Raw genomic sequence first — 26166 nt, 5'->3', positions numbered from 1 at the left:
TTTTTATATGAGCAAATAGTAGTTTAGTTCTTATATTGTTTCTGGGAGATTCCTCTTGAAAATCAGATTATCTATTTTTTTTTCTTATGGTGTTGAATAGTAATAAAGAAGCTGATTTCACGAGCTAGGAACACTGTCTGTACCCTGCGGATGTTTTCCTCTCATTCCCAACTTAAACAGAGGCCAAAGTAAACAGAGGATTATTGATTAGGATTAAGAGAATTTTTCTGGTCACTTCTAAAAAAAAAATCAGAAATGCTGATTGTGCATTTTGAAATCAAGCAAATTAAACACCTTTCCAATTTCATACCTAAATGCACCATTAAACACTGGTAAAAGAATCTGTTGTCAGATTGTATAGGAATATTAGCAGTAACATTGCTTGTCCATTAAAATAAAATTATTATTTCTGAAATCAGAAAGTAAGAATACATTTGTTAGGCCTGACCCGTTGAAAAGGTAAACTCTACCTACTTTGAAAATAGGATGCCTTCTGTTGATGTGAATTGCCTTGATCCTTAGTGCCATTATTCTGGCTCATTATTTGCTTGGTCACTGTATATAATTCCCCAAGAGATTATAATAAAAATATGACTTAAAAAAAACCAGAAAGGGTCTAAATGTAGACCTTGCCCTAAAGTATACCTGTGTTTTATTTTTAATCAAAGGACACTTATTTGAGATGTCTTTCTTAAATAGATCTAAAGAGATCTCTTTTTCCATCATGTTGAGCTTCCTAACTGTACTTGATGCTTGAAAGAACTGGAGGTGATCATGGGAAGTCCTAAGAGGTGAATCCAGATTAATACACACAAACACACTGAACGTGCCTTTTCTAAGGAAAATATTATGTAACATAAGCTTGGAACATATGTAAAAGAAACAATCTTTCTAAGTCTACAGAAAAAGGATAGATAGGCTAACTCTATATTTCACTTTAATTCTTGAGACAGACTTTGTAGGTGAAGACTGGATAGGATCAAACATTGATTTGAACTCAATAAATATGTTGTACTTTACTGAAATCCCCACTCAACTAAGTTTAAAAGCATAAGCAAACAGCAAATTTAACTAAATTCTTTGCTGAAGCAGATTGCTTCTGAACATCTATTGACAGTAACATGATGGAAACACCACCCAGGTGGTAACCTTGTGAACAAAAAATAGGGTTGCATTTTTTTTTTTAATTGTCCTTTCTAGTTGTTTCTTTCTACAAAGAGACACTCAATAGCTCTAGTTGTTAAAGAGCATGGAATGTGGAACCAGTTCACCTGGGTTTCAGATCCTGGCTCTGCCAGTTATAGCTGTGTGACCTTAGGGTCATGACCTAACCTCTTTGTTTCCTTAACTCTGATTGCATGAGAATGATAATAGTACTACCTCATAGGGTTGTTGTGTTAAATAAATATATCAAAACAACTTAGAGCAGTACCTGGCACAGAGCAAATGTGATGTAAGTGATTATTTTTATGAATATTGTCATCATCATGATTATGCTTTTTCTCAGTTTTCCATTCTATCATGACAGGCTTTTCTGTTGGTGGTATAAATGCAGCAATCATCCCATTTGGCTCTTTCTATAAATTATTAAAGTAGGTATCAATCATACAGATTTCCAGGTTAGCAAAAGCAATTGAGGAATTACCTAAGAAGTCAAGGCTTGACTTCTTAGGTAATTCTGACTAAGAAGAGTATTTCCTTTCATTGCTCAGAGACAGTGTAATATAGTAGATAGCACAGGCTTTGCAGTCAAGACAGATAAGGATTTAAGTCCTAGCTCCACCACACACTACCTGTGTGAACTGAGAAACTTTCAGGGGGTGCTCCTACTGAGAGCTGTCTGTAGATAACATAGATGCAAGTTCACATCCCAGTTCTGGCGCATTAATTTCTGCTTTAGTGTTATGACGGGCACTAAAGATAATATACATCGTGCACCTGATGCAAAATCCGGTACTGGGTACACAGTATCCATAACTATTCTTTTAAAGTATATGTTCCATTTAATATTTTAAAAACACTTGAAGAACATGTAACATTCAATCTCTATAAGTTCCCTCTCCTTTCTCCCTTCTTTCCATCACTTTAGACTAACTCTTTAGTGCTTGAAGAGAGAACATAGCAGAAAGATATATTTTTGCCAAAAATTGTTCCCAAATCCTATTCCCTTGTAATAGATTATATAGTGGGATGTTACCTTCTGAGGAAGTACAAATGATGCTAGAAAATGTGGCTAAAAGTTCTTCACATGTGTTGATACATATGTCATTTTAGTACTAGGGGAGATAAATGTAAAAGCAGTCTACATGCCATTTCTTATACAATCTAAAAATAGTGGCAAGGTATTTTTAGAAGAAATACTGCGTTTTTCATAGTGCCATCCAATACTAAACATTAGCCACTTGGTGTTATGAATACAGTTTCCAAGGTTACTATCTTTTAAGCCCAATTACAGGATGTCTGTCAGACTTCTTTCTGTCCTGTCTGATATTGTTCTGCTATAGTGTCCATCTGAATTGAACTAAGAATGTGAAAGGAGCACAAAACAAATCCAAATCATCCAGAAATATTATATAGGTAAATAGTGGTGTCAGTAAAGCTAAACCGCAGTAAATGTGGGCTTGTGAAAAAACCATGTTTAGAACAACAAGGAAAGGCAAGAATAGACTTACTTTTGGAAACATTCAATGATATTGATCAATGAGACTTAGCAACTTTGCTTTAATGTTTTTGAGCTGTGTGAAGTACCTAAAGTGGATGAATTGGTTGTCAAGAAATTTTGACCACTTTCTGGGAGAACTTAGGATAAGTTAAGTCATTCATTCAATACTTGTCTGATAAAAACAATTATATGACAGACACAGTTTTATGCATTGAGGCCATAAACATAAGGATAAGACAGTACTAGCCCCATAGGAGGATGAGGAAAAAGCACTGGAGGCTTAGAACGTAGCATAGGAGGTGTGCAACTGTGTGACCATCTAACTCTAAATAGGATACTAATAGAGTGACCAGAGGGTAGGATGAGAGATAAAGATATTGGAGTGAATGGACTGGGGTAATAGCACTGATAATGGTGACAGAAATTGATGAAATAGAGTCCTGATTATGAGGACCTTATAATATGCTGAGGAATTTGGGGTTTATTCCATATTCAGTTGGAAAGTTTTACACAGAAAAATGACATGATTAGATTTATATTTTAGAAAAATGATTCTGGGTGTAGCGTGCAGAATGGATTGGACACTTCTAAAATGCTATGATTCCAAAGAATGAAAAGAGAGCAACTGGCCAGTGATAAGTTCAAGAATCTGGTAAAAGAGTACTTGTTGCTCTTTACCATGATAATTTACATGGCAAAGTCCCGAAAGAATTTTCAGATGCTATCTCTTTAGCACCTACAAAATCTTAGTAAATTGGTCTCTCACTGCATTTTCTTATGTTTTAGAATTCTCTTATCTAGTAATAACATTCTATCTGTGTGTTTCTTGGACTACAGATGATACTCATTACAATGTTAAAGGGTGAATCGGTGAGTTACTCAAGATTATTGGGTCTTGAATCTGTGTTTCTCTACCCACTATAATATACTTCATCTCAGTATATTAAATGGTGGTAGCAGTTCTGTCAGCCTGAGGATGTCAGGGAGTACTGTCCTTATGACTTATGTTGTAGAGAATGCTTCATAATAAGCATATTTTATTCCATTCACCTTGTTTTCTGTTAGTAAGATAAGCAACTTTGTAGTTGTTTGTTCAGCAGTGAGAGTTCTATTGTATTATTGTTGAGATGTTTTCATGTCTTAGAACATCAATACTTCTTCTCACCTTCTTACAAATAATTTGTGTCAAAAATATCTGTGGTTGAGATAGGTAGATTAATGGGTTGCAGATCACCCTTATGGTTTTGGATGTTAATAAAATTATTCAAATGTTCTAAAGTTTTTAATAGATAATAAATGATGCTATGTAATTGAACAAATGGAGTATAACTCCATACCTAACCTCTCCATTCTAGTCCAACTGAAAATTTTACACAAAAAAACTTTATAGGAAAAGAAGATACAAAGACCTTGTGCTTTCTCTTGTTTGTTTGTTTGTTTGTTTGTTTTTCTCAATATTTAAACATATTTTTAATTGATATAAGATTTATAAACAGTGAAATATATAGGCTTCAATTGTACAATTCAATACATCTTGACAGTAATAAATATCTATGTAAATAACAAGTAACTACCCAGAATTTGCACAGACCCCACAAGTAAAGGACTCAGTCCCACAAGACTGCCTCCACTTCAGATGCCGGTCACAAGTCCCAACAATCAAGATATAGAATATTTGCATTACCCCAGAAAATTCCTTGATGTCACTCCCCTGTCAATCTCTACTCCCCCATTAACAACCACTGTTCCATTAATGTGTGTGAGTTTTATCTGTTCTTGGCGTTTCTGTTTTCTTAACTGTCTTTTGGTAAGTTGATAATTTTGATTTTAATAAAGTTTATCAGTTTTTTCTTTTATGGTTATATTGTCAGGGGGTGGGGTGAGCTCAAGTGGGCTGATAGCCAGCTGTTGTAGTAGGCAATTAAGACAACAAACCAAAATTAAACTAACAGTCAAGTCTATAATTACTTAGTGCAATAGAATATGCAAGAGGCTAAACAGAAGAAAGCACCAACTCCTCCATGTTTTATTTTTCCACATGGAATAGTGGAGGGTCAGGTGGATCAGCACAGATCCGAAAGTCTAACTAAGAAGGAGCCTGGAGCAAAAGGTTCCTGCAGTCTAATGGACCTGGAGGCCGGGGAAGGGTGGAGTAGAAACAGATTGGAATAGAGAAGTACTTAGTATTCAATTAGAGTGGAGGAAATATCTTCAAGTTCATCTTCCTCTGATAAAGAAGTCTTTGAAGGTCTCTGAAGAAGACCTCTGCCAAAAGCAGCTTATAAAAGACATCTGTGTTGGGGCCTGGACTAGGAATGTAGATATGTTTAACAGCATGGTCAGCTAAGGAGATCTGAGTCCTTGACAGCAACTGCCTTCAGAGACTACAGTGCATCGGCTATGTACGAAGTCTGGTGTGAGGAGGGCAGCCTTCTCTCATGAGGCCTCAAGGTAAAGCATTTGTAATTGCCTATGGCTGAGCCTGAAAAATCATTTATGGATTTTTATCCAGGAGCCAGAATCCTCAGATAGTGTACCCTCCCTAAGAAATATTTGCCTACTTCAAAATCATTAAGATATTCTCCTAAGTTTTCTTCCAGAAGCTTATTTTAATTTTCATGTTTTGGTCTATTATTCAGATGAATTCATTGTGTGGTATGATTTTGATATGAAGGTTTATTTATTGTCCCATATATTTATTCAGTTATTTCAGTTCCTTTTGTTGAAAAGGCTTTCCTTTCCCCATTAAATTGCCTGAGTTTTTGTCAAAAAAAATCTGCAACAAAGCTGGTCGTAGTTTGATTAGGATTGCTTTGAATCTATAGATCAGATTTAGGAGCAATTGCAGTTTTATCAATATTGAGTCTTTCAATCCATGAACATGGTGTATCTCCATTTATTTAGGTCTTCGTTAATTTCTCTCAACAATGCTTATAGTTTTCAGGTGATATTTTGCTTATTTTTTATTAAATGTATTCCTAGATATTTTATGCTTTTCATTCTATTGGTCATCAAATTTTAAAATTTATTATCCAATTATGTGTCAATAATATATAGAAATGAACTGAGTTTTGAACCATGTTAGCCTTCAAACTTGCTAAATTCATTTACTAGTTCTAATAGTTTTGTAGATTCCTTAGGGTTTTTTCCTAAATGTAAAAAAAACATATTCTCTGAGAAGAAAGACAGTTGCATTTCTTCCTTTCCCATTTTTATGCCTTTCTTTTATTTTTCTTCATTGCACTGACTAGGACCTTCATTCCATCAATTCATTGAATAGAATTGATGAAAATACATCCCTGTCTTGGTTCACTATTAGGAGAGGAAAAAAAAAAAAAGCATTTGATGTTTCACCATTAAGCTTTATGTTAGCTGTAGATTTTTTATAAATGCCCTTTATCAGTTTAAAGGAAGTTCCCTTCTTTTCCTAGTTTGTTGAGAGTTTTTATGATTAATGAGCATTGAATTTTTGTCACATTTTTTTCAGCATCTATTATGCTAATCATATAGTGTTCCTGTAGCCTGTTTATCTAAAGAGTTACATTAATTAACAGTCCATTTTGTTAAGCCAACCTCAAATTCCCAGGAGTGACAGAATAAGAACTATATATTTGGTTTCTCCCCCCACTTTCTGACACAAGTTCCTAAAACACTTGTAATTGCCTGAATGGCAGGGATACTAGGAGCATCTTTTATTCTAATATTTGGTCCTTGACTTTGGTTATGACTCAAAGGTCCTAAGTCCATTGGAATCTCTTAGGTGATAGGAGCAGTGTTTGTTTTTAATGAGATAAATCTTTGTGAGCTCCTAGAGAGCTTCAGACTAAGAGCTGTAATCAGAAAGACCAAGCCATGATTAGAAACTTGGAACTTTCAACCCTATCCCCTATCCTCCTAGGACAGGAGAGGAACTGGAAATTGAGTTAGTAATCACTCATGCCTATGTGATGAAGCCTTTATAAAAATACCTAAAGAGTTCAGAGAGATTCTTGGTTGGTGAACATAGCCACTTGCTGGGAAGTTCACCTCATCTTCACAGGGACAGAAGCTCCCACACTTGGGATCCTTTTGGACATTGCCCTATATAGCTCTTCATCTGGCTATTCATTTGTATCCCTTATAATAAACTGGTAAACTTAAGTAAAGTGTTTCCCTGAGTTCTGTGAACTGTTATAGTAAATTAACCTGAGAAACGGATGGTGGGAACCACAATTTATAGCCAGTTGGTCAGAAGTATAGGTGACAACCTGGGACTTGTGACCAGCATCTGAAATGGAGGCAGTCTTGTGGGACTGAGCCCTTTACTTGTGAGGTCTGTGCAAATTCTGGGTAGTTACTGTTCAGAATTGAATTAAATTGTAGGACATCCAGCTGGTATCCAAAGAGTTGGAGAATTGGTTGTTGGTGTAAGAGAAAATCCCTCACATTTGGTCTATCAGAAATATTGTGAATAGAGATAAACTTCTAAAAACTGAATCTTCCAAAAAGGAATCAGGGAGAAATAGAAATTCTGAACAGACCAGTTACTAGTAACAAAATTGAATTATTAATCAAAAAACTACCAACAGAGGCACCTGGGTGGCTCAGTTGGTTAAGTGTCTGAATCTCGATTTTGACTCAAGTCATGATCTCGGGGGCGGTTGATTGAGCCCCACATCAGGCTCTGCACAAAGTATAGAGCCTGCTTAAGATTCTGTCTCTCAAAACAAAAAAAAAAACAAAACAAAAAAACTACCAAGAACAAAAGTCCAGGACCAGGTGGATTCACAGGTGAATTCTACCAAACATTTAAAGAAGAGTTAATACCTATTCTCCTCAAACTATCCAAAAAATTAGAAGAGGGAGGAAATCTTCCAAATACATTCTACAAGGCCAGCATTACCCTGATACTAAAAGTAGACAAAGATACCACACACAAAAAAAAAAGAAAAGAAAAAAGAAAACTGCAGACTAATAGCCCTGATGAACATAGATGCAAAAATTCTCAACAAAATATTAACAAACCACATTCAACAATATACTAAAAGGATCATTCACTGTAATCAAGTGGGATTTATTTCAGGGATGCAAAGATGGTTTAGTTTTCACAAATCATTCAACATGATACATTAGCAAAATGAAGGATAAATACCATATGATCATCTCAACACATGCAGAAAAAGTATTTGACAAAATTCAACATCCATTCATGATAAAAACTTTCAATAAAGTAGGTTTGAAGGGAATATATCTCAACATCATAAAGGTCATTTATGAAAAGCCTACAGATAACATCATACTCAATGATGAAAAACAGAACTTTTCCTTTGACATCAGAAACAAGACAAGGATGTCCACTCTCACCACTTTTTTTCAGCATAGTACTGAAAGTCCTAGAAACAGTAATCAGACAAGAAAAACAAATATAAGAGACATCTGTATTGGTAAGGAAGAAGTTAAACAGTCGCTATTTGCAGACAACATGATATTATACTCAGAAAACCCTAAAGACTCCACCAAAAAAAAATACAAAAAGTAATAAACGAATTCAGTAAAGTTGCAGGACACAAAATTAATACACAGAAATCCATTGCATTTCTATACACAAATAAGGAAGTAGCAGAAAGATAAATTAAGAAAACAATCCCATTTACAATTGCACTAAAAAGAATAAAATACCTAGGAATAAACTTAACCAAGGAGGTGAAAGACCTGTACTCTGAAAATTATAAATATTGATTAAAGAAATTGAAGATGACACAAACAAATGGAAAGATAGTCCCTGCTCATGGATTGGAAGAATTAATATTGTTAAAATGTCCGTACTACCCAAAGCAATCTACAGATTTAATGCAATCCCTATCAAAATACCAACAGCCTTTTTTACAGAGCTAGGACAAATAATCCTAAAATTTGTGTGCAACCACAAAAGACTTCAAATAGCAAGAGCAATCTTGAGAAAAAAGAATAAAGCCAGAGGTATCACAATCCCAGATTTCAAGATATGCTACAAAGCTATAGCATGGTACTGGGACAGAAATAGGCATATAAATCAATGTAACAGAACAGAGAGCCAAGAAATAAACCCATGCTTATATGGTACCAATTAATCTACAACAAAGGAGGCAAGAATATACAATGGGAAAAAGTCAGTCTTTTCAATAAATGGTGCTGGGAAAATGGACAGCTACATGCAAAAGAATAAAACTGGGCCACTTTGTTACACCATACACAAAAACAAACTCAGAATGGATTAAAGACCTAAATGTAAAACCTGAAACCATAAAACACCTAGAAGAAAACATAGGCAATAATTTCTTTGACATAGGCCATAGAAACATTTTTTTAGATTATGCTTATCAGGCAAGGGAAACAAAAGCAAAAAATAAACTATTGGGACTACACCAAAATAAAAAGCTTTTGCACAACAAAGGAAACCATTAACAAAACTGAAAGTCAACCTACTGAATGGGAAAAGATATTTGCAAATGATATATCCAATAAGGGGTTGATAGCCAACTATATAAAGAATGTTTATACAAAACAACATCAAAAAACCCCAATCTGATTAACAAATGTGCCAAGGACCTGAATTGACATTTCTCCAAAGACATACAGATGGCAAATAAATGCATGAAAACATGCTCAACATCACTAATCATCAGGGAAATGCAAATCAAAACCACAATGAGATTATCACCTTACACTGTCAGAATGGCTGCAATTAAAAAGAAAACAGTATGGAGGTTCCTCAAAATATTAAAAATAGAAATACCATATGATCAGTAATTCCACTACTGAGTATTACCCAAAGAAATTGAAAACATTAATTTGAAAAGCTATAGGAAGGGAGGGAGGGAGGGAGGGAGGGAAAGAAAAAAAATAAGAAAGAAATATTGTGAATAGAAAAATAGTTTACACCTAGGGTATACCCTTGTGTATTAGTTTCCTATTGCTCCTGTAAAAGACTACCACAAACAACACAGATTTACGATTTATACACTGGAGATCAGAAATTAAAAATCAGTCTGACTGGACAAAAGTCAAGGTATTGGGAGGGCTTGTTCCTTCTGGAGGCTCAGAAGGGAAAATCCATTTCCTTTTTGCCAACTTCTAGAGGCCACATGCATTCTTTTGTCTGTGGCCCCTTCCTTCATCTTTAACACCCACTGCATAATGTTGTCACATCTCTTTCTACTTCCTCTGAACTCATGCTCCTTCTTATAAGGTTACTTGTGATTACATTGGGTCCTCCTGCATAATTCATGATTATCTGCCCATCTCAAGATCCTTAACTTAATCACACTTCAAGGTTCTTTTGCCATATAACGGAATGTGTTCACAGGTTCTGAAGCTTAGGATGTATATATATTTGGGGGTCATTATTCATCCTACCACACTTAAGTAATATTTTGTTAAGGACTTTATGTCTATGTTCATGAGAAATACTGGGTTTTAATTATCATATATTTTTCTCAGATTTTTGTATCAGAGGAATACTGAGTTATATCAGGTTTATTTAAAGTTATAGTCTTAAAACAAGTGGGAGTATTCCCTCTTTTTCTGTCTTCAGAACGAATTTGTGCAAGATTGTAAGAAATTCTTTAAATATTTTATAAATTTCACCAATGAAACCATCTCCACCTGTAGTTTTCTTTGTGGAAATTCTTTCATTAAGAATTAACTTCTTTAAAGATATGTTTGTCCAGGGGCGCCTGGGTGGCACAGCGGTTAAGCGTCTGCCTTCAGCTCAGGGCGTGATCCCGGTGTTATGGGATCGAGCCCCACATCAGGCTCCTCCGCTATGAGCCTGCTTCTTCCTCTCCCACTCCCCCTGCTTCTGTTCCCTCTCTCGCTGGCTGTCTCTATCTCTGTTGAATAAATAAATAAAATCTGTAAAAAAAAAAAAAAAAAAAAAATTATAAAGATATGTTTGTCCTATTTCTTCTTGTGTCAAGTTATGTATGCGGTAAACTATGCTTTCCAAGGAATTTATCTATTTTATTTGCTTTCAAATTCACTGGTATTTAATTGTTCATAATATTGTATTGCTATGGTTTTACTGTCTGATGTATCTGTAGTAGTATCTCCTTTCATTTCGTATACTGATAATTTGCTCTTTTTTATCTTGATCATTCTGCTAGGGTTTATCAATTTCACTAATATTTTCCTTGTTAATTTAACTTCTATTATTGTTTTATTGTTTTTCTATTTTCTTTTTTTTTGTCTTAACTCTTCTTTCATCTGTCTTCTTTGAATTTAATGAGCCCTCTCTTTCTTGCTTCTTGCAGATCACACTTAGAGTACTGATTTTATAACTTTCATCTTTTCTAATTTAACTGTTCCTAAGTACTTTTGAGGAATACAGTAAATTTTGTTATACTGTCTTTTCATTATTATTGCTGTAAGAATAATTACTGATTTCCCTTGTAATTTTTTTTGGTCAAAAATATTTTTTGGTCGAAATTTCAATTTTAAAAACTTGTTGAACCTTTATGTGACACCTATTACCTATCTTGTTAAATGTTTTATGTGCACATTAAGGTCATGTTTATTTAAATTTTTTAAGCGTAGTGCTTTGTAAATGTCAAATAAGTCAAAAATAATGTTTGGGTCTTCTTTACCCTAACTAGGCTCTTCCTCTCTTTGTTCAATAAATTACTGGAGGGAGGCATTAAACTCTCTATTATTACAGATTTATCTATTACACCTTAATTCTATCAGTTTTTACTTCTATATTTTAAAGCTCTCTTATGAAATACATATATGCTTAGGATTGTTATGTCATCTTGATGGATGAACTTTTTATCATTATGAAATGTGCCTCTTTATCTCAGTAATACTTCTTAAGAGTCTGTTTTGTTTGATATTAATGTAATCACATGAACTTTCTCATGCTTGGTTCTTATATAGTATTTTTTCTGTGTTTTATTTTCAACCCATCTGTGACTTCTTAAGTATTTAAATTTAGAAATATTTAAAATATATACTTATATTCTGTTACTTTAAATATTTAAATATTCTATATTTAAAATATTTTAAATGTATTACTTTCAGACATATAGTTATCTAGACATATAGACATATAATTGAGGCATATAATTATTATTTGCTGTGTTTATCCAGTCTGATATTTACTCCCTTTTAAATAGAGTGTTTAGTCCACTTGTCTTTAATATGGTTGGGCATATTTCTAGTTGTCCCATTTGCTTGTGTTTCTCATCTTCCTTTTCTGACTTATGTTAATTAAATAATTTTGACATTTCATCTTAATACCTTTGTTGGCTTTTCATTTTGCATTTTAAATTGCTTTTGGCTATTGCTCTAGGGACTATGATCCGTGTCCTTAACCTACCATAGTTTACACAGAGTTAACATTCTACAGTTTTATAGAAAATGTAAAAACTTTGCAAAAGTGTGATTCCATTTACTTTCCATATTTTCTGGCATTGTTTTAATATATTTGACATTTACATTTGTAATAAACTTCACGATAAACTGTTATTATTCTGATTTTAAATAGCTAATTACTTTTTAACCATATTAAAAGAAGCTAAAAGATCATTTTTTTGTATCTAACCAAGCATATTTTTCCATTATCAGTGCTCTTCATTCCTTTTTGTAGATTTGTGTTACCTCTTTATTTTTTGGTTTTTATCAGATTTTGTTGTGCCCCAATATAGTTCTTTTTATTTTTATCTTGCTTTTAAGAACTTTCAGTAAATTTCCACTTCAAATAATGTATCTTTCTGTTCCTGTATTTCACTTTTCTTATTGTTTGCATTTCTCTGTCCATTCACTTTACAGTATTTTCCTTTAAGTCATTGAACATAAATTTTATAGTAATTACTTTAAAGTCTCATCTAATAATTTCAATTCTAACTCATCTTATAGGTCTATTTGTATGAACTTCTATTTCTTTTGATATAGGTCACATTATTCTGCTTTGCATATGTAGTTATTGTTTATTATACAGTGGATATTGATAAAGATACATTAAAAGGAATCTGGACTTTCTTATCTTCCTTTAAGAGTGTTTTGTTTTGCTAGACAGTTAAATAACTGCTGGGTCCTTAATCTTTTACTTAGCCCAAGAATGTGACATGTCAAGGTCCTTAACTGAATGAATACCCAAGGTGTTCAGTGGGAACTCTCACCCTGCCTGGGCCACCACTCCAACACTCTCAGCAATTACTCATCTTTATGATGCCTCAGCACTTAATACCATACTTTGAACATAGTAAGAACTCACTTTTAGTTCTATTCAATTAAACAAACAGCAGGGTGGCCTTTATGGACACAGTGGCACAGAGGAACATTATTTAAACCAAAATGTAAGTTTGTACATTTTTAATTCTCCTATAGTAAGCTTCATTTCTGAAGCAAAATTGTGACTAGAAAATTTGGGCAATGTAAATAATCTCTATAATAACATGAATCACTTAGGGTTTACAAAGCCTTTAAAATTTTTTATCTTGTATAAATATCACTGCTATGTTAAGTAGATTTTCTTATTATCTCCATTTTGCTCTTGAAATAACTGAGGCACGGTGATGTTATGGAATGCTCCTTATTGTATAAGTTAGTAACTAGCATTTGGAGTCCAAATCTAATTCTTTTTACTATTATAGGGGAATGTGTTGTTTACAAAGTAGGTTTCCATATCAGCAATTTCAGATGGTCCAATCTAGTATCTTCAGAAGTTTAGTTCTAACTTTCTACAAAGCTCATTTTTAATGACAGTGATGACAATACCTGGTGTTAGATAAAAATCTGATGTTAGACAAACTACTGGCCATTCCTTTTTTTTCTACATGTTAGTCCTTTCTCAGTGAACAGCAAATAAAAACTCAACTTCATAAAATTTTAAACTCATTTTAAATATGAAATACTATTTCTACAATTCATCTGCTCTTATTTAAGCAAGCCATGTTTTACAGTAGTGGTTTGGATATACAAAATTATTTATTTCTTGTCCTTAGCAGTTTTCCTGGCTACTTAATTTTCTAGCTGCCTCACAGAGACAATTTTGAGCATATTGTCTCAAACACAGGTTGGGATGAAATAATAACCATACTGTTATTACTACAGATGAGAATTTCAGAGTGGGAAAGGAAATGGTTAAAATTGCCCAATATGTTAAATGTTCTGTGTAAATCAAGATATTCCAAAATAGCTTCAATGGCCCTTCTTGTCATATGATTGCAGGATTAGGAAAAAATTATTAATATTTTAACTCTTGCAAATCGAGTTTCTGTTTTACATCCAGTAATATGCAAAGGGATTTTTCTTAATGTTTTCTGGCAATGGAATTTGTTTTGCATGTGGTGGAGAAGTTATAATTTGTTACCCTAGTCAAGAAATTAATATAATACAGGGATGACATGACTATACATTTTTTAACTTCTTTCATTAGTTCTTGATTTTTTAAATTTTTTCAAAGATTTATTTATTTATTTGAGAGAGAGCATGTTGTGGGGGGGGTGGGGGGAGGGGCAGAGGGAGAGAATCTTCAAGCAGAATCCTCACAGAGCAAGGAGACCCGGGGCTGGATCCCATGACCCATGAGATCATGACCTGAGCTAAAACCAAGAGTCAGAGGCCTAGGAGATCAAGCCACCCAGGCACCCTATTAGTTCTTTAAAAACAAAACAAAACAAAACAAAACAAAAAAACTCCATGGAGAAGACGTGCCCTTGGAGTTATCTACTCTGCTATTTTTACTGGTATTACTTCTGTCACTGCTCTTTGGTTTTTTAATTACGGACTTTACTTGAGAGGACCGTTTTAAGTTTACAGAAAAAATTGAACAGGTAATACAGCATTCCCATATTTCTCCACTCCTCTGCTCATAATTTACCCTGTTTTTGACATCTTGCCTGAATGTGTCACATTTGATACAATTGTTGAATCAGTATTGATACATTATTATTAACTAAGGTCCATTAACTAAGTTTACATTAAGGTTCACTCTGTTTTTGAGCAGTTCTGTGGGTTTTGACAAGTGAGTAACGTCATGTATTATAGTATTATACAGAACAGTTTCACTACCCTAAAAAATCTGTGCTACAGCTATACAGTCCTTCTCCCCAGTCTTCCCACCCTACTAACCCCTGGCAATCAGTAATTTCTTTTTACAGTCTTGATAGCTTTGCCTTTTCTAGAATGTCATATAGTTGGAATCATAAAGTATGTAGGCTTTGCAGACTTTTTCCTCCATGCCTGCTTATGACTTGATAGCCCATTACTTTTCATCACTAAATAACATTCCAAGTTTTGGGATTTTGAAAGGTAGTAAAGAATATTTTTTAAAAGGCAAACTCTTTCTAAATGGAAGTCTACCAAGTGCAAAATTAAAATGTAACCTGTATTTCAAACTGGGTTTCAAGCAAGAAGGCAGACTAGCTGGGACCTAAGGCTAATGCTTTGTAAAATTTCAGGTGAAGTGCCAAAAGTTCTCACGCATTTTATACATCTGGGAGTTTGTAATATCGCTGAGTTCCTTCCATGTGCTGAAATAATATTATTTATACCTCATAATGCTCCCAGAAATCAGGTAACATTATCCCTATTTTATGATTGAGAAAAAAGAGGCAGAAAAATGAGTTTGGCCAGAGCTATACAACTTGTAAGTAACTGAATTGAAATTTAAGCCCAGATCATGCTGCCTCCCAGGTTAATGCTCTTTCCAGTATGCCATTATTATACCACTTTCTAAGTAAATACCTTAAATGCCACTAGACCAAGAGCTAGACCAAGGAAGCAAGGGTTCAAGCCCACCATGCTCATTTCCACCCCTGAATTCATTCCCACCCCTTTTAAACCAGAGCTTTAAAGTTTGAAACATTTCCAATTAAGAATGATAGATTGTACACATATGTCTATCCCTATTCCCTTCTGAAACATCATTAAAGAGAAACAGTAAGGGAATGAAAAAAGTATAATCCTAAGAACAAAGAGAATGTAAGAAGAGCACGAGTAGACAAGAAACAACAATAATTGAGAAGATAGAACACAATTACATCAATAGTAACTCACTCCATAAAAAGTAAAGACAATTGCAACCTTTCTATAAAGGAGAATACTAGCAAGAAGCAAGCCAATTCTTGATGCAGAGCACCAGAAAGTCTCAGGCATTGAAAGTGAATGAAAATGAGGCAGAAAAAAAACAGAAGAATGAGTTCAATGCATGCATAAGGAGTAGTTTCATTTCTCCCACCCCTGTAGATCTTTGCACCCACCTTGCTAGCCAAGTGTCTACTCCTCTGCCACCTAGCAGAAGACTGGAAGATAGGGGAAGATCCAGGTTGCATGGGCCTAAACCCTATAAATTGTGGAGAAGTGACCCTCTCTAAGAAGATTAAATTATGTTACAAAATGAAACCATTAAAAGAATATTGATAATGAGAAAGGAGACCATAACAAATTTCAAAACAGAAAAATAACGTAATACTTTAATTATTAAATGTCAGAAACCTCTATATTTTTCCTTCTTTTTTGCTTCATACTCATTGATGATCTCTTCATATGACAATAATTGCACATATTTTCTATACAAAAAATAGATAATCAGTTTTTCTATTGATAGTGTTAGTTGAAGTTTGTTTTTTATTAGTAGTATTGGGAATGCATAACCCGTATGACTTAACACAGGTGGTGCTACAGATTTCTTTCATACAAACGCAAAAGTGCTATTTTGTGAAATTCCTATCATAAGAGAAAAAAATGTTAATGATGCACTTATAACTGTATATGTAACATTATCAAGTATATTCCTAGAAGGAGAGTATTTCTCTTTTGATCAGGCATCAGTGAGAACCAGATTCTCTGCTTACCATTTTACGTGTTTAAAGTTTGGAAGAATTTTTAAGTCTGATTTTTGGCTGTGTATATTTCAACTGTTTCTCCTACCCATAAACTTCCGGTGCTGGGATACATCGTATTACATTACAACCTCTGCACTTGTATAGTGGGTGATGGGAGTATTTCAGGAAGTCATTTCTAGAGCAATAACTATACTGTACTGTCAAACATAAACAAAGCCAGATACTAGTTAAAGTGGTAACGACAGGTTTCAGTCAGTGATATACTGTTAAAATAGAGAAGAGTCCAGGATGAACAATTTGTACGGGGGTAACTGGGCATTTTAAAGAGAGAATGGGGGAATAGGTGGGGACTGGGGGATGAGGAGGGGCCCGAAAGATTCAAGGAAATGAAAAATTATAAAAAGCGTGAAGGAAGGCATTTGTCCATGTGAAACCTATCTAGGTTTGCTAACTGGCACTTACTGAAGTTAGATTTCTACCTTCCCACAGAGGCTTGGAGACAGAGATCCTATCTTCAAATGTTGACTGGAACAAACAGTAAATTATATTGGAAGCCTTGATTTTTCTCAAGCAGGTACTTTAAGGGGTGGGGGCTACAGTCATCCTATGGATGTGGCCTTGAACTGTTAAAGACTATCCTAGCATTTTGTTCAAGTGTTTATAAGCCAAAGTTGAGGCATAGTCAAGAAAAAGCCTAAAGGAATCTGACTAGAGTTTTATCAAGGAGAAAATCTTTTATCAATACCCTGAAGTGACTTCAAATCACAAAAATATATCCCATTAAATCAAACTAATTATCTATTCCTAATTTAGTTTATTCTTAGTTATATCTCAGTATCCCCAGCCACTATGATGTTGCCTAACACAAGATGAAATGTAATAGATGGAAAATTGGTATAAAGACAGAAGTCTTCACTTTTTGTGGCTCAAATATCTTTACTTTTGCAGATTTTACAAAAAAACATGACCATGAGCACAATAAATTTGGAGGGATATTCTTTGGAGTAATAGAATCAAAGTATCTTGAAATTCAGAGTCAACAGCATAGCAGAGAGCAGAAATGAGGGGATGTATGTAGTTAGAATCCCTGGAACTCTCCATGGGCAATGCTGGAAAAGATTAGACAGATTAGAGAATTATTCTCTGGAGAGGTAGAATGTCCCCAGGAGAAGAAATACCTTATTTAGGGGCCTCTAACAAATGATCATGTCTCCAAGCTACCTAGTAGTAAATCCGCCACTCAACAAGACCTGCTCACATATACAAAACTTCCAATCTGATTTTTAGTGCTGTTCTTTTAAATAGGTAGGCTCATAGATCGCCAAACCTCTAAGGAAAATCTCCAACTAAAACACACAGACCAACACAAACTGAATAAAGGAATATCCTCAGAAAGATAATTATGAGAAGATATTACAACTGTGACAAATCAGATTTTTTTTAAGTAACAAAGAACAAAGAAGATTTACTGAAAATTAAAAATGTGGAAATGCAGTGAGCTTTCTAATAGAAGAGTTAGATGATAAAGTTTAAGAAAAGTCTCTGAGAATAAAACAAAAACGACAGATGAAAAGTAAGAAGAAAAGGCAAAATTATTAGAAAACAAATTCAGGATTTTCAAGATATTTTTTAAAATAAGAGAAAAGAGGAAAAAAACAAATTACCTCAGGTGTCAAACAAGAACTTTCTCTGTTAGGTGGAGAATTACAAAAGGACCACCAAATACCTAGCATAATGAAGTGACATATTTACATATATCATTATGAAATTTCAGAACACCAGGGATCCTAAAAGTTTACAGAAAATGGGAAATCACATACAAATGATTTCAATTCAGAATCATATCAGACTTCTCAGAAGAAGACAGTGAAGCACTATTTTGCATAACCCCGAAGGGAAAAAATTCAGCCCTAGAATGCTATGCCTACTGTAACTGTCAGTCAAGGGCAGAATAAATATATTAAAAGACATGGAAGATTTCAAAATAATTTGCCTTCTGTGCACCCTTTCATAGAAGCTGCTGGAAAATGCGTTCCACCAAAATGATGGAGTAAATCAAGAAAGAGTAAATAATGTCTCTCAAAAGAAGGATCAAATATAGGGGGGAGATGAAGGGAATTAGATGATAGTAAAGAGAAGTGCCAGGACAACAGCTGTTCGCTAGATCTTGGGAGCAGTTCATAGCCATTAGAGCAAAAGAACAGAAGTCTTCAGGAGAGATGTATTTTTCACCTACTCTGGCCCAAATGAAGTATGAGATGTGTTTTATTATTTTGGAAATAGTTCACTCTTTCTTAGAGATATGATAGTAATGGAAGAGGATAAAGAAATCAGGATTTAGGGTTGCCTGGGTGGCTCAGTCGTTAAGCATCTGCCTTCGGCTCAGGGCGTGATCCCAGGGTCCTGGGATCGAGCCCCACATCAGGCTCCATGCTCCGTGCTGGGAGCCTGCTTCTTCCTCTCCCACTCCCCCTGCTTGTGTTCCCTCTCTTGCTGGCTGGCTGTCTCTCTGTCAAATAAATAAATAAAATCTTTAAAAAAAAAGAGAGAGAGAGAAAGAAAACTCAGGATTTAGAGAAGTTATTTCTTTCAGAATCACAAAATCCTTCATGGAGCTTGGAATCAAACCTTGAAACCATAATCCAGGGTACATGCTTTATTCACAATGCATTAATCAAAATTATAGTGGAAATTAAAAGAACAGTAGTGCCCTAGGATAAGAGATTACTTTTTAAGAATAATTGCATATTTTGATGTACAATTTACAAAGTACTTTTTGTATAATATTTTGGTTATGATAAACGACTTTGGAAGGATTTTGAGATGGAGAGGTGACATGGGTCAAGTGAATGGAGAATGGGATATCTGCCAGTACTAATAATCGGGGTGGAATTGGGGTGGATGCCAGTAAATTCTCAAGATTCACTGTAAACCTTTTATGGTATTGGTAGGGTGTTTTGGAAGCAGATACAATGGGCTTTTCCAATGCTAGTGATTTAATGACTGAACCACAACCTCTGATGTGGATCATTGACTTGACTCAAGCTTTTACTGGGTGACAGATGTGTCAGACTGATTTCAGCCCTGCAGATGCAAAATCTATGGTCTGAAATTCTTTCTTTGGAGATTAACAGTGTTAAATGGATCAACTTTGTTTTAAGTGACAGGGTTTCTCTCTTTAGCATCAAATTCTTACCATAACCATATTAATTGGAATTTTTAAAAATGAATTGAGCACATTTCTTCCTTCTTAAATGGAGTAGAGAACGCATCTTGAACTTTGATTTTTCTTCTAGTTGGTGTCTGGGTTCTTCTCTTTGTGGAGTATCAAGTTGATAATGTTACAGAGCTTTTTAAAAAATACATTTCACTATATTTACCATTGCTCAAATAAATAGACCTTTTTAAAAATCATTTTAACCAAGTGCATGCAATTTTTCTATATGTGAAACTTAATTCAGGAAATTATTTTAAAAATTGAGAATTGATACTTTAATAAAATTTGCCCTATTTATTTTATATCTCCTTTGATAGGTGAAAAGAAAACTTTAAGTACACTTTACTAGAAGTCATGGTAGACTGGATCTTTTGCCTGTCCACTCCCAAATTCTAGTCTTCCCCTCCCCAACCTCTATTTTACTTTGAAAAAGTGAACATAGTATCGGAGTAAATGAGGCAGATTCTTAAATAAGATGTGTTATAATCCATGATGTTTAAATAATGATATACTGAAATATCCAAACATATCTACTGTGTATATGTATATATGTATGTATATATACATATGTGTGTATATATGTAGATAATAAATAAAATACACATAAAAATCTATGTATATATTCACATATGTAAATGTATGTATATATGTAGGTATATAATAATATAAAATACTGCCATCATTGTAGTCATATATATGCTGATTAATATCTACGTTATACTTTACTGACATCTTTTCTAATTGGTTATCATCTTAGCCATATTGGATATATGCATTCAGGAAAGATAGTGTTTTTTACATGAACATAGCAATTCAAATTCTAAATATTTGCTTTGAAAAAAAATTTCTATCTAGAAATTGACATCGAACGCTGTGTGCGAGAATCAATCAACCTGTTTTGTTGGACTCCTAAAAGTGCTACTTACAGACAGCACGCTCAACCTCCAAAGCCAACTGCTGATAGCAGTGGAGTCAGAAGTTCGACACCTTTTTTCTCCACTGAGTGCCCAGATCCTCCAAAAACAGATTTGGTATGTATCTGCAGACTTAATTTACAAACTCTGAAGGAAGACAGATGTGAAAAATGTAGTGTAGCATAATTATTGCTCAAAATAATGTTATCACTTATGTCCTTTTAACATAACTGTTTTCTAATATGTGATTGTGTTTATGCACCTTTAGAAAACGTTTATGTCTATTTAGTTTTACAATTAAGAAGATTGTTTGATATATTTCTTCAGGTAGCAAGCTTCACATTTTGTCTGTGTAATTGTAGTATCTCAACTAGTCATATGCTAAAAGAATTACAGAAGCAAAGGAAGAATTACAAAAACAGAAAGAGGCAACTCTGGCTCAGTTAGTTAAGTGTCTGCCTTAGGCTCAGATCATTATCCTAAGGTCCTGGGATCAAGACCGTGTAAGGTTCCCTGCTTGGGGGACGGGTGGAGTCTGCTTCTCCTTCTGCCCCTCCCATGCTCCTGTGCTCATTCTCTCTCTCTCCCTTTCAGATAGATAGATAGATAGATAGAAGCAGACATCTTTTTTTACATTTATTTATTTTATTAGTTTTTTGTCTCTCAATTTTTAAAATTAAAATTTAACTAACTAACATAGTATATTATTAGTTTCAGAGGTAGAGTTCAGTGATTCATCAGTTTCATATAACACCCAGTACTCATTACATCATGTCCTTCCTTAATGCCCATTACCCAGTTACCCCAACTCCCCACTCCCCTCCCCTCCAAGAACCTTCAGTTTGTTTTCTATGATTAAGAGTCTCTTATGGTTTGTCCCCCTCTCGGATTATGTCTTGTTTTATTTTTCCCTCCTTTTCCCTATGATCCTGTTTTGTTTCTTAAATTCCACATATGATTGAGAATCATATGATAATTGTCTTTCTCTGATTTACTTATTTCATTTAGCATAATACCCTCTAGTTCCATCCACATCATTGCAAATGGCAAGATACCATTTTTTGATGGCTGAGTAGTATTCTGTTCTATATACATACCACATCTTCTTTATCCATTCATCTGTTGATGGACATCTGGGCTCTTTCCAGAGTCTGGCTATTGTGGACATTGCTGCCATAAACATTGGGGTACAGGTGCCCCTTTGGATCACTACATTTGTATCTTTGGGGTAAATACCCAGTAGTACAATTGCTGGGTCATAGGGTAGCTCTATTTTCAGCTTTTTTAGGAACCCCCATACTGTTTTCCAGAGTGGCTACACCAGCTTGCATGTCCACCAACAGTGTGAGAGGGTTACCCTTTCCCACATCCTTGCCAGCATCTGTCATTTCCTGACTTGTTAATTTTGCCCATTCTGACTGTGTGAGGTGGTATCTCATTGTGGTTTTGATTTGCATTTCCCTGATGCTGACTAATGTTGAGGATTTTTTTCATGTGTCTGTTGGCCATTTGTATGTCTTCTTTGGAGAAATGTCTGTTCATGTCTTCTGCTCTTTTCTTGACTGGATTATTTATTCTTTGGGTGTTTGATAAGTTCCTTATAGATTTTGGATACTACCCCTTTATCTGATATGTTGTTTGCAAATATCTTCTCCCATTCTGTTGGTTGTCTTTTGGTTGTATCGACTCTTTCCTTTGCTGTGCAAAAGCTTTTTATCTTGATGAAATCCCAATAGTTCATTTTTGCCTTTCTTGCCGTTCCCTTTGGAAACATGTCTAGCATTTTTGTTCTAGCTCTGTGAGAAATGTTGATGGTATTTTGACTGTCAAGACATGGATGTACAAGTTTTTTAACCATTCACCTCCTGAAGGACATCTTAATTCTTCTAAATTTAGCAATTATAAATAGAGCTTCATTAACGTCCATGTGCAATTTTTGTGTAGACAAAAGTTTTCAACTCCTTTGAGTAAATACCGAGTATTTTGAATTTGATTCTCTTTTTAAATCTAATAGATTGTGGATTCTCTTGGATGTTTATGAAACTAATGCAATCATATAAATACATATAAAATATCTTTCTAGTTACTACTTTTATGATTACGTCTTTGATTTTTTTGTCTTATTGCATTGGACAAGATCTCTAGTATAAAATAAACTAGAAGTTATGAGAGTGGATAGATTTGTTTGTACCTAAATTTAATGAAAATGCTTCTAGTTTCACCACTAGGTTTGATGTTTTTGATAAATACTTTATACGGGTGATGGGTAATTTTTTATATAGAAATTTTTCCCTTTTTCTCTTAGTAGAGTGATTATCATGAATGAGTGTTGAATTTTATCAAATGCTTATTCAACTGGTAAGGATTGATTAGGATCATCCATTTTCCTCCTTTAATATGATAATGTGTAACATTATTAAAATTTCTGATATTAAGTGCATTCCTGAGATTGACTCTACTAGGTCACAACAACAACAAAAAATATTGACTATATTTTATTTGCTAGTATTTGCTAATACTGAATTTCTACATCTGTGTTCAGAGGTGAAATAAATTTATAATTTTCTTATCTGTCCATGTCAGTCTTTCTGTATGTCCTTGTCAGTCTTTTCTTGTATTTCTCTGGGGTGCCTGAGTGGCTCAGTCAGTTAAGCATCTGTCTTTGGCTCAGGTCATGATCCCAGTGTCCTGGGATCAAGCTTCAGGGCGGACTCCTTGTTCAGTGGAGAGTCTGCTTCTCCCTCTTCCTCTCCCCCTCCCCCCACTTTTGTGCTCTCTTTCAAATAAATAAATAAAATCTTGAAAAAAGAAAAAAGATTGCATTTCTACTGTCCAATCAGTTTGCATAAGAGGAATTATCTGTTTCTTACAGATTGAGTAAAACTTGTCTATAAAACCATCTGAGCCTCTTGTCTTTTAATTAGGGAGATATTTGATCATTCTTCTTAAGTCAATTTTTGTAACTTTATGGGTTTCTTAAAATTATCCATTTAAATACCATACTTATTTAATAGAATTCTTTTTTAAACTATCTATTTTGTCAGAATTTTATATTTATAGAATTATTTTTTCAAAATATTTTATTTTATTTTATTTACATTTTATCTGAAATTTTGTCCCCCTTTTCCATCCTTCTGTTTATTTGGAGCCTTCTTGGTTCAAATTTAAATGTTTAATATAATAAAAAGCAGATACTAAAAAAAATGTATGCACATACTATAAAAGCATATTCATTACATTTAGAATAATCACAATTCAGATTTATATACTATATATCCATGTCAAATTTTAAACAGATAAAAAGTGGCTTTTTAAAATTGAAACATAAACTGCACTCTGACGAGTAGAATGGAAGCTTGAAAACAGCTATGAGAGAACTCTAATTAACATGAATTTATACATGCATGTACATATTTATTCCCTGAAGTAGACCCATTTTGTAGAAAAAGCATGAGCTTTGCTGTTACGTGGACTTGGTTTTAAATTTCACCCTGCTCCTTTGGTTTTATAATCTTATAATCTTTATAACTGTTCTAGTTTCCTGTTTGTAAAAGCAGGCATAATTATAATAATTCCTACCTTGCAGAATTGTTTTAAGAATGATATATGTAAAGTACCTAGTTCAGTATCTAATACATAATAAGCACTCAAAAATGGTAACATTATTATTACATGTTTAGTAATTAAAGATTAAAGGTCTCAACTTTGAAAACTACCCAAGAATTTTATGACAATCTTCTATATCTAAATAATATGTATAAAAGAAGAGATGTCCTGGTATCCCTTTCTGCTCAGCTATGCTAGCTTTATTACTATTACTTTACATTTAGAAGTCACTACAAACAGTAAGGGGAGTAGGGTGAGGGAGACTGGCTCTCCAAAGAAGGAATCTTTCTGGCAGTTTTACCTCAGTAATTTAAGTTTAAGATTTCACTTTAACCTTTACTTCTTAGTTTTAATGCTATTTTGATCTGGAAACTACTAAAGAATTGCCAAAAGAATTATTTCATCTAGTGCCAATGTCTTTCCCATCAGCTTTTCCTTAAATAGCTAAGATTCTGCTTCACAATTCCAACAACAGCTTATTAATTTTAAAAATATATAGGTAGTTAGATAGGTAGATGTGTATAAATATAAATATATATATACATATGTATTTGTATAAGTTATATAACTGATAAATAGAATGAAATGGATTTATTAAAACTGAATATATTTTGAAATTCCTACTTATAATAGATAAATGAACTAGTAGGTTGAAAATAGATGGATTAGTGACATGTTACATTAAAGATTAGCTTAAGCTTTAAGGGAATTGGGATAGGGAGAGGAATGGGAAAGGAATGGAAAATTACACACTCAAGGGAATATTTGAGGTTTGAAAAATATATACTGTGCAATAAATTAATAATTTTCTTTACTAGGGAAAATTTTTGTGATACAAGCTATGAAAATTAATCTCAACAACTATTTTCTCTGCTAGTAGAAGTACAGTATATATATATAGTGATTCTCAGTTTGTAACAAAACTTCTGTCTCTCACCACCAAAGTCTTTGTAGGGTATATGGATAATTTATGTAATCATTGATGTCCTTTACCAACCTTTTCTTCTTATCCTTTCCCTAGTCTACATTTTAAAAGAGCAAATTTCATTCCTTAGTTGTTCTTTGGTCTTTATTTTCAGTATGTCCATGCTTGAAGATGTACACCCAAGTGAGAGTGAAGCATGGTTGAGCCAAGCTGAATGGTTTTTGTTTTTGTTTTGTTTTGTTTTTTTTACTTGTCTTAATTCTGAGATGAATTATTTACCAAGGCTCTGCTGTGTTCATTTAATATATATAAATATACATATTTATGCCCCCATCTATTCAGATGAATGTTTAAACATTAAGTGGAATGATTGGAAGGAAAGTCACCATTATAACTTGGTGCTTTGACTATAAAATTTGGAGAAGGTAGGGGAGCCTGGGTGGCTCAGTCATTAAGCAGTTGCCTTCAGCCCAGGACGTGATCCCAGGGTCCTGGGATTGAGCCCCACATCAGGCTCCCTGCTCCGCTTGGAGCCTGCTTCTTCCTCTCCCACTCCCCCTGCTTGTGTTCCCTCTCTCACTGGCTGTCTCTCTCTCTGTCAAATAAATAAATAAAATCTTAAAAAAAAATTAAAAGATTTGGGGAAGGTAGGAAATTCTTAGGATCCTTCCATTGAGATATTTGGCCATGCCTCATCACTACCATTGAATTGTTGATGAATTTATTTAAAAAACAAAAACAAAAAACTACTACTGATTCAATCTCAAGATTAACTTTAAAAAGCAATAGGATTGCATGTGCAATTTTCCCCTCTTCAAGAAATTTATATACTATTAAAGAAAAAGTATATCAGAGACATTAGGTCTCTTGAATCCAATATAACTATTGTGAATGTGAGTGACTTTGTGTTTTTAAAGACCACTTTTATCATTTAATTTGTTATTTTCTGTTTGGTTACATATACTTTTTTTTGTCAGAATTAGATTATTTTTGAGAGTACATAGCACCACCACAGTGACAGCTACTGCATTGTACTT

The 26166-nt window shown here is 34.0% G+C and overlaps 1 protein-coding gene across 7 annotated transcripts in view; it reads left to right on the top strand.

The window, feature by feature from the left end:
- TBCK (TBC1 domain containing kinase) overlaps positions 1–26166 on the top strand; it is a 200420-nt gene that overhangs the window by 110185 nt on the left and 64069 nt on the right. For all 7 annotated transcript variants that reach the window (XM_026499132.4, XM_044384227.3, XM_044384224.3 and 4 more), the window contains one exon: positions 20540–20715. In XM_026499132.4, the coding sequence (XP_026354917.1) occupies positions 20540–20715 (176 nt within the window). The remainder of the gene's footprint in view (positions 1–20539; positions 20716–26166) is intronic.

This window comes from Ursus arctos, unplaced genomic scaffold (assembly GCF_023065955.2).
Source record: "Ursus arctos isolate Adak ecotype North America unplaced genomic scaffold, UrsArc2.0 scaffold_11, whole genome shotgun sequence".
Taxonomy (NCBI): Eukaryota; Metazoa; Chordata; class Mammalia; order Carnivora; family Ursidae; genus Ursus; species Ursus arctos.
This window is presented reverse-complemented; position numbering and strand designations above follow the sequence as displayed.